At 47.4% G+C, this 12214-nt stretch overlaps 1 protein-coding gene across 3 annotated transcripts in view; it reads left to right on the forward strand.

Moving 5' to 3' along the window:
• PDZRN4 (PDZ domain containing ring finger 4) overlaps positions 1-12214 on the forward strand; it is a 311285-nt gene that overhangs the window by 282257 nt on the left and 16814 nt on the right. For all 3 annotated transcript variants that reach the window (XM_073000473.2, XM_078376859.1, XM_078376860.1), the window contains one exon: positions 6326-6388. In XM_073000473.2, the coding sequence (XP_072856574.2) occupies positions 6326-6388 (63 nt within the window). The remainder of the gene's footprint in view (positions 1-6325; positions 6389-12214) is intronic.

Raw genomic sequence — 12214 nt, forward strand, 5'->3', positions numbered from 1 at the left:
TAATCCCCCCCCCCAGAACAGGCTGCTTTCAAAAGTCAAGCCTCAAAATAAAGCGACCACTTTTTTTTTCTTTTGCCTCAGAACCAGCTTTCTATAGATTGCTGCTGTTCTTCAGCACTAACTTGCAACAGTTGCGAGCCAGAGTCTACCCCCCTCTGCTAGGCCTCTCAGCAGGCAGGCTAGATCACTGCTACTACACAGTTTTGCCTCAGCTTTTTTCCCGCCAAAACAGGCTGCCTCAGAGCTCCCTAATCTAGTCCCCAGTTGGCACGTTCTTCCACTAGCGCACCTCCCCGTGAGGTACACCTAGAAGATTACCTACGCGCTCTCAGATTTTCCCTGACTAGACCCCCCTTGCTCTGGGCACACTTGCCAAGGCTTTGCTGGACCACTGGACAACTGGATCAGTCGTATCCCACACGCTGGACACCAATCAATGTGACAACCCCAGACCTACTGGAGTATGCCACACTATAAATATGCTGCCACCAACCATTCCCTATAAGGAGTCACACAGACCAGGAATGGATTTTAACAAATAAAAGAACAAGGTTTATTTAAATAACAAACAGGGTAAATAAAAAGATCAAGTAAATAAGATACTGTAATGTGGCTTAGTCTCAATCATACATACAACACTTTGGTTCACACAGAACACTTAACTTGAAGCACAGACCCTGAACCTATCAGTTCTGGCTAACCATACAGACACCTGAACCTATCAGGTTGGTACTGACTGACACACAGTAGTACCCTGTCTGACACACAGACTCCCACTCAAGCTTCTTCTCTCAGCTCTTCTCCAGCTTCTTCCTAACTTCTCCACACAGGCTTCACATATATATACAGTACAGCCCCTCCTCCTGATGTCCCGCCTTCCACTCCCCATAGGATGGAACTTTCCCTCCAAACCCATGACAGACAGGTAACATCAGTGCTGTATGTAACAGTATGTTTAAGTGATTTACTTTAAAGCTCTGGTCCCTAACATTGTCTGTAGAAGCTTTCCTGTCAAAATGTTCAGAGTATTTCCATAGACATTTCATCACACATCAGTAGCTGATGTCCATTAGGAAAAGAGACACCTGGAATATTTTTCTCGATGAGAATATTGAGATTAAACAAGAAATCAACTAAGTTTATCCATGTCTGTATTTTCAAAAGTGACCCCTTTAAGGCTTTGCTCCATTTTGAATCACCCAGCTTTTTCCTTAATTTAAGAGAGCCCAAATGTGTTCTTTCACACATGGTCAAACACTTCCAAATAATTTTGTCTCCAGTAATACACAAGGTCTACAAGGTGCAATTTGCAAGCCAAATGGTATACTGAGAAATGTTTGCCTTAAAAGATAGTTGTGGACATGACAAGACAAAAGAAATGACCCAAGATAACCATCTAGGAAAAAGTGAGAATATTAACAGTTGGTCATTATTCAACTGTTATTCAACAACTGGTCATTATTCAGATTTTGTAGCTCATATAAATCTTTAATGGAGGCTTAAATAACTATTTGGGATAAAATAAACATTAACCAACTCAGAATAACATTTGGTGACCAGCATCCTCTCCGGTATTTGTGCGCACAAAACTCCCAACTGCTGAAGCTCCCTTGGTGATCTGATGAATCTGCCAGCTGTGTGCCTGGTAAGATAGGCCATGTACCTTTCCAATTGCTACAGAAGCTTCTGCTGCTGGAGCTTCAAAGAGACATAAATATTGAACAGCCAGTTAATATCTGTGCACACATTATCATTTGTTTTTTTTACCTTTAAGTTCTTATTTTCCTTAGTGATTAACCCAGATATGTATCTCGATAGTGAAGTAGCTGTTAAAAAACAGAGCACTTGTAAACAGAGGAAAGGAAAGAAATTTTAAACAGAGACACGTTTGTTAGATATCCCACTTGCTTATGATCAAAGTTACAGTCCATCTTATTTTTACAGATTCAGAGGTCCATAAATCTCAGCTTGGCTTGCTACCGTGTTTCTCCGATAATAAGACCTATCCCGAAAGTAAGCCCTCCCCTTAATTTGTAGGATTCCTCTAAAGTAAGCCCTCCCCCGAAAATAAGCCCTGTTGCCCTACTCGCGCCCTGGGTAAGCTTACCGAGGGCGCGAAAAAACATCCCTTCAGCAGAGCAGAATGCAGTAGGGAGAAAGCAGAGCTTCGCCCTTCATGGCAGTGCTTTCGTCTCAGGGCGCGCCGAACGGGATCCCGGGAGCCAACAGCCGCGCAAGCTCCTCCTCCGCCTGGAACTCCCCTGCCCGGCACGCGAAGGAGAGAGAGGCACGAGCCCCGCGGGCGCCGCGCGGGCGCTCCTGCCCCCGGACCAGAGAGGAGGAGAACAAAAGCTTCAAGGCGGAGGGGAGGAGGCGACCAAGGCAGCATAGCGAGGAGCATCGCCTGCAAGCCGAGCAGGCACGCTCGCTCGCTGTGTTTTCCCCCTTCCTGGCAAAGCCCGCCTTTTTGGCTCCCCTTCCTCCTCGTTTCGTTTCCACAGTGGTGAGGGCTTCGCAGAGAGCCAGAAAGCGAGAGGAGCCAAGCAGGAAAGCAGGAAGGAGAAGCCCAGTTCTTCTCAGCCGCTGCCTTTCCCCAGCCTCCGTCTCCTCCCTGGCCGAGCCCAAGTAGCCGCCGCCGCCGCCGCCGCCGCTGCTGCTGCTGGTGCGGCTGTCGCCAGCTTTCGGGGGAAAATGCTCTGGTTTCTCTTCAGATCGCATTTTTGGGGGAGGGCTTATTTTAATGACGGGTCATTAAAATAAGCCCTCCCCCAAAAATAAGCCCTCTGCCCTTTTCTTTCCCCCAAAAGATAATAAGACAGTGTCTTATTATCGGAGAAACATGGTATGTAATTATGATTTCTAATTGCCACCAATCCTCTTTCCTTCCTGGCACAAAAGATTTGAGAGACAGACAGGTGCATCTTTGACTTATGTACCGTAAAGACGAAATAAGGAAAGACTTCAATTCCTCCTCTTCTTGAATACTAGAGTAGAAGTAAGACATATGGGGTAGCAATCTATGTGATGCTTGGTGTTTTATTTGTTAGAAGACCTGGCATCCTTTTCCCAGACAGATAATAGAAGGATTTATGGATGTCTGCTCAAATCCATAAATCTTGTGATTTGTATCTCTGTTGAAGAAACCTTCACAGCATCCCACTCTCCTTGATAACTATTGGCTAGTTCTCATCTTCATTTTAAAAATGAGATGTTTGACCAAGTTGGGGCAGTCCAATTCTAGACTTCTTGAGTAAAGCTGATGATTTCTTTTTGTTCAGTCTAGGTTCCGACCTACTTTTGGGACAAAAGCAGTCTTTGTTTCCTTGTTGAATGGCCTATTATGTGAACTACAAAGAGGGAAGGTATCCCTTTTGTTCTGCTGGACCTTTCAGCAGCATTCAGTATCTTTGATCATTGTATCGTTCTGATCATTAAGCAAATATGGGATTCAGGAGCTCTGTTTCTACTTGTGTGAATGCTCCCAGGAGGCAACCGTATGAACTGTTGTTAGGCTTCACGGCCATGAGCTTACAGTGTTACCCAGGATTCAGTGTTGTCCTCTACACTTTTAAACATTTACATGGCACTACATGGGGAGGTCTTTAAGGTTTTTCAGGTTTTGTCCTATCACTAAAATGATTTTACCCAGGTTTATCTCTGTTCAACTGATGTTCTGGAGGCTGAGGAATTCTTGAATTGCTGTCTAGACACACTGAGTGGTTGGCTGTGCCTTAACAAATTGAGGCTCAAGACAGACGTTCCCTTCCTCAGTAAAAACAACAACAACATGGAATTGGGAGAATTGTTGGGAATTGGGACAATCTGCTTTGAATTTGTTTCTGCTACGTCCGAGTGGAGAGGCGCACAGCTTAGTAATGCTCTCAGAGCCAGCATTGCTCCTGGAATGCCATGTGAATGCTTTGGCTAGGGAAGCCATTGGCTGGGTGTTAATTGAACCTCTTCCTGAGGCAGATCCATACACGAATTATCTCCTGCTATTATATGAGCTCTGTGTGGCTGTCTATGAAGAAAAGCTGTGGATAGTGCAAAATATAGCAGCAAGACAATTGCCTGGTTTGCATTGCATATACTGGCCAAACACATTGGCTTCCAGTTTGTTTCCCAAGCTCAATTGGAAGAGCTGGTTTTGATCTACAAAACCCTAGTGGTGGGGATACAGGAGAGGACCTTCTCTGTTGCTGCTCTCCAGACTTTGGAAATCCCTCCCACAGGAGGCCAGGCTGGTCCCGTCTTTGCCGTCCTTCCACAAGCAGGCAAAGACCTTTCTCTTCAGGCAAGCTTTCCCTTGATGAGTGGCTGCCTGAGTGGGGTTTTTAATTGGATTGTTTTGCTTTACTGCTTTAAATGCATTTTTGGTGTTGCTTTTCTTTACTGACTTTAAGTGCGGTGTCTGTTTGATCCCTTTTATTATTTGTATACATATTGTTTTAGCTTTCAATATTGTCTTAATGATGTAAGCCACCTTGGGTCCTTCTTAAAGAGAAAGGCAGGGTAAAACTATTTTAAATAAATAAGATATATAAAATAAAAGGGTTGGGAGTCACAACACCTGAAAGACTGCTTTCTTCTTCACATAACTGCCCATATATGAGATCCTCATGGAGGATCTATTGAGCATCTCACCATCTTGAGAAGCTAAGTAGATGAGTACATGAGATATAGCTTTCTTTGTAGCATCGCCTTGCCTATAGAACTCCTTCCCAAGGCTGACTTTTTCCCTTCTTGATCTTTCAGTAGGTGGATGAAACACCTTACTGTACTACCTATGAGAAGTCCTGATGGGCTAAAAAGCAATTAATGAATACTTTATATGTTTTTAACATCTACTTGAAACTGCTGGGAGAGGTTGTCCAGAGTTTTGGGGTTTGGTGTCACCAATATATGGATGACACTCAGCTCTTTCTCTCCATTCCACCTAATTCCAAGGAAGCTGTCTTGACTCTGAACCAGTGCTTGACATCAGTAATGGGCTGGATGAGAGCAAACAAACTGAAATTTAATCCAGATAAGACAGAGGTGCTCCTGGTTAGTTGGAAGGCAGGTGAGGGAATAGGGATACTACCTTTGCTGGATGGGATTGCACTCCCCATTAAAAATTCAGGTCCACATCTTGGGTGTACTCCTGGATTCATCCCTACACTTGGATGCCCAGATCTCAGTGGTGGCCAGGAGTGCATTTGCACAGCTAAAGCTGGTGTGCCAGCTGTGCCTGTTCCTTGAGATGTCAGATCTGGCTACAGTGACACATGCTGTAGTTACATCCCGTTTGGATTTCTGTAACACCCCCTATGTGGGGCTGCCTTTGAAGACTGTTCAGAAACTTCAGCTGGTGAAAAACTCTGCAGCCAGGCTACTGACTGGGGCCAGCTACAGGGAGCATATAACGTGCCTGTTACAAGAACTGCACTGGCTACCAGTGCGTTTCTGAGCCCAATTCAAAGTGCGGGTCATTACCTATAAAGCCCTATACAGCTTGGGTCCAGGCTACCTGAAGGACCGTATCTCCCTATATGTGCCTTCTCGGTGATTAAGATCAGCAGAGGAGGCCCTCCTCTGGGTCCCATTGCCAGAACAAGCACAGCTGGTGGGGACACGGGAGAGGGCCTTCTCTGTGGCAGCTCTCAGGCTATGGAACGCTCTCCCTCCGGAGATCAGGATGGCCCCTTCCCTTTTATCCTTTCGAAAAAAGCTAAAGACCCATCTCTTCAGGTGGGCTTTTAACAATTACAGCTGAATTCCTGAACCCCATTTCAGCAAATAATTTCTATCTTTTCCATGTTTTAATGTTTTAATGTTTTAATTTAATTTTTAAATCATATATTGTTTAACTTATCTTATATTAACTTGTGTTTTTAAATTGTGTAAATTTTAATATTGTAAATCACTTTGGGTCACTTGTTTGGAGAAATGTGGCATATAAATAAAACTAAAACTAAAACTAAAACTACTACTACTACTACTACTACTACTACTACTACTACTACTACTACTACTAATAATAATAATAATAATAATAATAATAATAATAATAATAATAATAATAATAATAATAATAATAATAATAATAATAATAATAATAATAATAAATCTACTGGCCTATTCCACTGTAACTGAAGCGACTTGAGAAGCATTAATCTGACTTGAACTGGTCACAGTTTCGTATTGCACAGAAGAAATATCTGTGCAATACGAAACTTGTATATTGTCTAAGATGGACCTGAAATTCTCTCAATTGTCAGGTTATCCAGTTTTAAATTTATCTCCTCATGTTTTAGAGTTACTATTGGATATTTTTGTTACATAGGTTGATCCAAACAGTATTGCTGCCCGAGATGGACGAATCCGGGAAGGGGATAGGATTTTACAGGTAAGTCATTATAATGTTTCTCACTATGATTCTCCAGTTCTTCAAAAAGGTAGTCTGTGGTTTTCATTGATGCAACGGTGATGCAAGATTATGATGCTGATACCATAGTAATATCTATAGCCTGCTGAGACACTGCATTGTGTATAGAGCCAGCAAGATCAGCTGTAGCTATCATCTTCTAGAAGTGACAGCAATGGGACACGGTGGTTACAGTGTATGATGTATGGTCCTGAAGTGACCTGCTCTGTTTCCACCCTGGGGTACTTGACTCCTCATTAGGTAGTCAGGAGAGCCCCCTTCCCCAGTTCTCCAGGTATCACCATATTGATGCATTAGTAAGGATACCTACTCAGCATAGCTCAGAGGTTGGCTCCTGTAGGCTCTGCTGAGTAAGTGTCATGTCCAGGGTCAGCATCAATCAAGAGGTCTCGGGTTAATTGACTAACCCTCAGCATAAAGTAAAGGGAAGCTGCAACATTAAGATAGGGTTCTGGTAGCTGAATGAAACCTGACAAATGCCCAAGGAGGGATTATTCTCAAAGAGAAATAGACATTTCAGAGGAGGGAGGAGAAGATATGGGAGGCTCATCTGACCAGGACTTCTGATATAAAAGTATTTCTGTCAACTGAAAATAGATTAGTTACTTAGTTGAAATTAAATGTTAAAAATTGGGAAACTGAGCCATTGCTATTAGGAATAAAAATGGAAGCTTTTGAACTTGCTAAATTAACATTCTTCATCGTGGTCTTCTGTGAATGCACACAAAGGGTTAATACCAGCGCCAGCGTTGGGCCTCTCGGAACATTCTCTAGCTGCAAGAGAAAAGTAACAATGTTTAGGACTACCCCTACTGCGCACGCCCAGCCTAACCGTCCCTCAGTTCCATTTTTCTGCCTAGCGGTTTGGAGCCTTTCGTTCATAGCTGCGTTCTATTTGCGACCTGATTTATTCTTTGGATTTGACCTCGCTTAGCTCACGGACTACCCTAGCGCTTTCCCCCTTCAACTAGACGACTCGGTTTATTCTACTCTCCTGGCTTTTACTCGGACTGATTACGGACTGCTCTGCCTTCTCCCTTAAACTAGTCGACGTCGGACTTTTTTTACCGCCTTATGTCCCCTTACGGGCCATTCAGCAGGTGTGTGGTGTGCGATCGCAAAATTCCCCACCAGGACGGCCACGATACTTGTTTGTATTGTTTGGGGGAATCGCACAACTCCAAAACTTGCCCACACTGCAAAGCTTTTACTAAAGCCGCTCTTAAGGCTCGCCAGCAGCGCCTTAAACTCCACCTGTGGGAGTCAACGTTGTCTTCCACGGCGCCCTCGGAGGGGGAAATGGCTTCCACTTCTCGAGCAGCTCCTGTTCAATCGGTCGTCTCCAAAGTTTCGAAAATGTCGAAAAAATCCGCGGCGTCGAAATCGGCCGTGCCTGCTTCGAATCCCGAGCCCCCGGCTCCTGTTCCACCGAAAGCTAAACCGTCGAAGGCATCTAAAGCCAAGGCAGCCGCCAAGCTTAAAATGACATCCCTTCGACTTTCTGCGAGCTCGGGCTCGATACCGTCACCGATTCTCGAGGAGTTGTCGAGACGCTTCGAGGCTTCGTCCGATGCAGCCGCTCCTCCTCCGGTTCGACGCACTGAAGCTGTGCCACCATCGGGAATGTCTTCCCCGACGCCGAGCCAGTTAGTCGGAGTCACTACTGGTCTCACTTCTGCCCCACATAGCCCATCTCCTGCGGGCCAGGGGTCGTCTCCCGTTTCGATCTCGTCCGTACACTCGGACTCGAGATCTCCTCGAGACAAGGTGCCTCGCTCACCCGTGCGTTCGAGGTCGAAATCCCCTCGAGGCAAACGTCCCCGCACGGAGAAGCATCGCTCCCCGAGTCGGTCCCCTTCCTCCAGCCGCTCGAGGTCGAAGTCTCCTCGACGGAAACGGTCGAAGAAGAAGCATCGGGCTTCGACCCAGTCCGACTCTTCCCATCGTTCGGACTCAAAATCTTCTAAGCGCAAACGCTCTCAGAAGAAGCGTCGCTCCCATCGGCGTCGTAGCAAACATCGACGTCGATCCTCTTCTTCCTGTTCCGCAGATTCCGACCGTCCCAAGCGTCGTAAGCGCCATCGACGTCGACGTGAGCGCTCGAGGTCTCCTTCCTCGTCTTCGACGTCCGCATCTCGAGACCGGTACCATAAGAAGATCCGGTGCATATACCTGTCTTCTTCCTCGGAGTCGACCCGCCCTCGACGTCGACGCCGAGTCATCCGAGTCGGAGAACAGCCTCCTTCGCTACCTGTTGCCCCTGCACCGCAACCGGTCCCTTCCACCTCGGCGCCGACTGCGGTCCCGACTTGACCTTCGACAGCGCCGGTCGGCATCGAGAAACCCCCTCCAAAGAAGAAGAGGGATGTCTTCTCCTCAGATCCGGATGAGGTGTCCACGGAGCAGTCTTCTGACTCGGATCAGGAACAACCCCCACCCCTGCCACCGCACGAGCTACCTCAGGGAGATGTGGTGCTTTCGGATACGGGTGACCCTCACGCCTCTTCTCCATCTGAGGACTTTTCTTCCTACTCTCAGATGATGTCCAGACTTGCTAAGACACTGAAACTGGACTTGAATCTCCCTTCGCCTCCGGGTGAGGACTTGTTCTTCGGAGATATCAAGAAGGACAGTACTGCTCCCCCTAGTATAGCCTTTGTGCCTGTAGTTATGGAGGCCATTAAGGAGTTCTGGGCTCAGCCTGCGAATACCCCTAATGTCCCGCGTCGCACAGAACACTTCTACAAGATTCATGGGGCTGACACCCACTTTTTGCTCAAACATCCGATTCCAAACTCACTCATTGTTGAAACCAGCTGTTCCAGGCCATCGGCCAAAGCTCACGTTACCCCCGTTGACAAGGAGGGTAAGAAACTGGAAATCATCGGCAGAAAAATCTACTCCCTTGTCACCTTATTACTTCGAGTCATAAATTACCAGACTGTTCTAGGGGCTTATCACAAACAGTTATGGCTTAAACTTTTACCAGGACTGAAAATGATACCTGAAGACACCCGGCAAGCTTTCCTAAACTCATATGAGGAAGCTCAGACGGTATCCAAGTATGAGCGTCTCTCCATCAGACATGCAGCAGAGATCTCTGCTAGAGTTCTCATGTCTGCCATCACCATCCGGCGCCACGCTTGGCTCCGTTCTGCAGACATAATGGAGGACGTCAAATCAAAGGTTGAGAGTCTCGCCTTTGACGCTACCGGGCTCTTCAACGAAAAGACCGACTCCCATTTAGAAGACCTTCACAAGGCCAAGAGGACTGCCAAGTCCTACTCTGTTCAAACTCAGTCTAGACAGCGGAGGCCCCAATGGCGCAAATCTTATGGTCAATATCAACCTTCTCAACAGTACCGTCCTTACAAGCACCTACCTCAGCAACGCTCTGGCCAGTCCTCTTCTTCTGTCCAGGGCTATCAGGGATACCGGCCTCGTCCGTCTCATCGCCGCCAATCCTTTAAGCCACCTGGAAGAAAACAAAAACAGTATCTTTGACTTTCGGCCCCCCATTTTTACCCATTCTCCACCTACCACCCGTCTTCAACCGTTTCTTCACAACTGGTCTATCATCACAACCGACACTTGGGCTCTAAAAATTATTCAGCACGGTTACCAGCTGGAGTTTATAAGATCTCCTCCGCTAGGTTTCATAAATCATTCTCCATTCGACTCCTCGCTAGAGGAAGAAATATCATCTCTCTTGCAAAAAGATGCCATCTATACAGTACCACCCCGCGACATACAACACGGGTTTTACTCCCGCTACTTTGCTGTCTCAAAAAGAGGAGGAGGCATAAGGCCCATCCTCGATCTAAGACTCCTAAACACTTACCTGCGACCCAGACGGTTTCGAATGCTCACCTTAGAGTCCATCATGCACCTACTGAAGAAAAACAACTGGTTCGTCCTTATAGATCTAAAGGACGCATACTTCCACGTCACTATCCACCCCGACCACCGCAAGTTTCTTCGGTTCATCTTTCAGGGCACAATTTACGAATTCCAGGCCCTGCCATTCGGCCTGTCCACAGCTCCCTGGACCTTCACCAAGGTCATGGCCCCAGTGGCAGCTTACCTTCGTCTCAGGGGCATCCACGTTTATCCTTACCTGGACGATTGGCTCGTAGTCTCCACCTCATGAAGACAATCCCTGAAAGACACAAATTTCATCCTGTATCTCCTCTCCAATCTCGGTCTCACTGTCAACAAACAGAAGTCTCAGCTCGTTCCCTCCAAGACAGTACAATACATAGGGGTTTGCTTAGACGCTGTAAGAGGTCGGGCCTTTCTTCCCCCGGACAGGATACGCAAGATTCAATGAGCCATCAGAAAATTTCGCCCTTGTGCTCGGGTGACAGCCCATCATGCCCAACACCTGCTCGGCCTGATGTCCTCTACAACACCGGCGCTCGCTCACGCTCGCCTCAAGCTACGGTCGCTCCAGTCATGGTTCCTCTCTCTTTTCGACCCGATGATGGACAGCCAGAGGAAGCGTCTCCGGGTCACTCCGGAGCTCGCCAGGCAGCTCCAGTGGTGGATGTACACACCCCACCTCACGGTTGGCCGTCCTTTTCGTCCACTCCGTCTCACCGCTCAAGTCACAACGGACGCCAGTCCATCCGGCTGGGGGGCGCACTGCGGCCATCACACCATTCATGCCCTCTGGACCCCTCAGGAAACCATGCTCCACATCAATCACCTGGAGCTCCTTGCAGTTATCAAAGCCTTCAAGTCCTTCCTTCCTCTGCTACAGGGCCGCGGAGTTCAGCTGGTGACGGACAACACTACCACAATGCACTATGTCAACAAGCAGGGAGGAACTCGCTCTCACTCACTCCTGTACCTCTCCATCCTCCTCTGGGAGTGGTGCTACCGTCATCATATCTACCCGGTAGCCATCCATGTAGCCACAGAGGACAACACAATTACGGACACTCTGAGCAGGCTTCAACATCAGACACACGAATGGGAATTGAACCCCCTGGTCTTTCACGACCTTTGCAACCGGTGGGGGTCTCCAGTGCTGGACATGTTTGCATCCCCTCTCAATGCGAAATGCCTCAGATACGCGTCTCGAGCCGGTCTCGGCCTACATTCTCTCGGCGACGCATTCATGATTCCATGGAACCAGGGTCTCTTGTACATGTTTCCACCGATTCCGTTGATACAGAGGTCCCTAATCAAGCTCCAACGTTCGATGACTCCGGCCATTTTCATTGCACCCTTTTGGCCTCGCCAAGTGTGGTTCCCCACTCTAGTCAGCATGGCTGTGGACTCCATGACCCTTCCATTGTGGCCGGACCTGCTGACCCAGGAAGCAGGCAAAGTCCTTCACCCCGACCTCGACACGCTCCATCTGACAGCATGGAGGATCGTCCCGAAATCCAAGAGGTCTTGACTAATGCCATCAAGCCCTCCACGTCTCGCTTGTACACCTACAAGTGGAAAAGTTTTTTGAAATTTACCCAGCAGAGGGATCTTGTTCCCTCCCCTGTATCTCTTTCCACGCTCCTCCAGTATCTACGTTACCTGTTTGATTTTCACCTGTCTATATCTACTATCAAGGTGTACCTTGCTGCGGTTGTCTTCTTCCAACCCAGGGCTTCTCCCTCTTCCCGGCTCTTTTCTCACCCTACCGTCAGGATGTTCTTGAGAGGTCTCTCTAACCTCCGACCTCCCGTTCGTCCACCACTCCCACAGTGGTCCCTTCACTTGGTTCTACATGCTCTTTCTAGACCTCCATTTGAACCCATGGCTACCTGTGACCTGAAGATGCTT

This window comes from Pogona vitticeps, chromosome 5 (assembly GCF_051106095.1).
Source record: "Pogona vitticeps strain Pit_001003342236 chromosome 5, PviZW2.1, whole genome shotgun sequence".
Taxonomy (NCBI): Eukaryota; Metazoa; Chordata; class Lepidosauria; order Squamata; family Agamidae; genus Pogona; species Pogona vitticeps.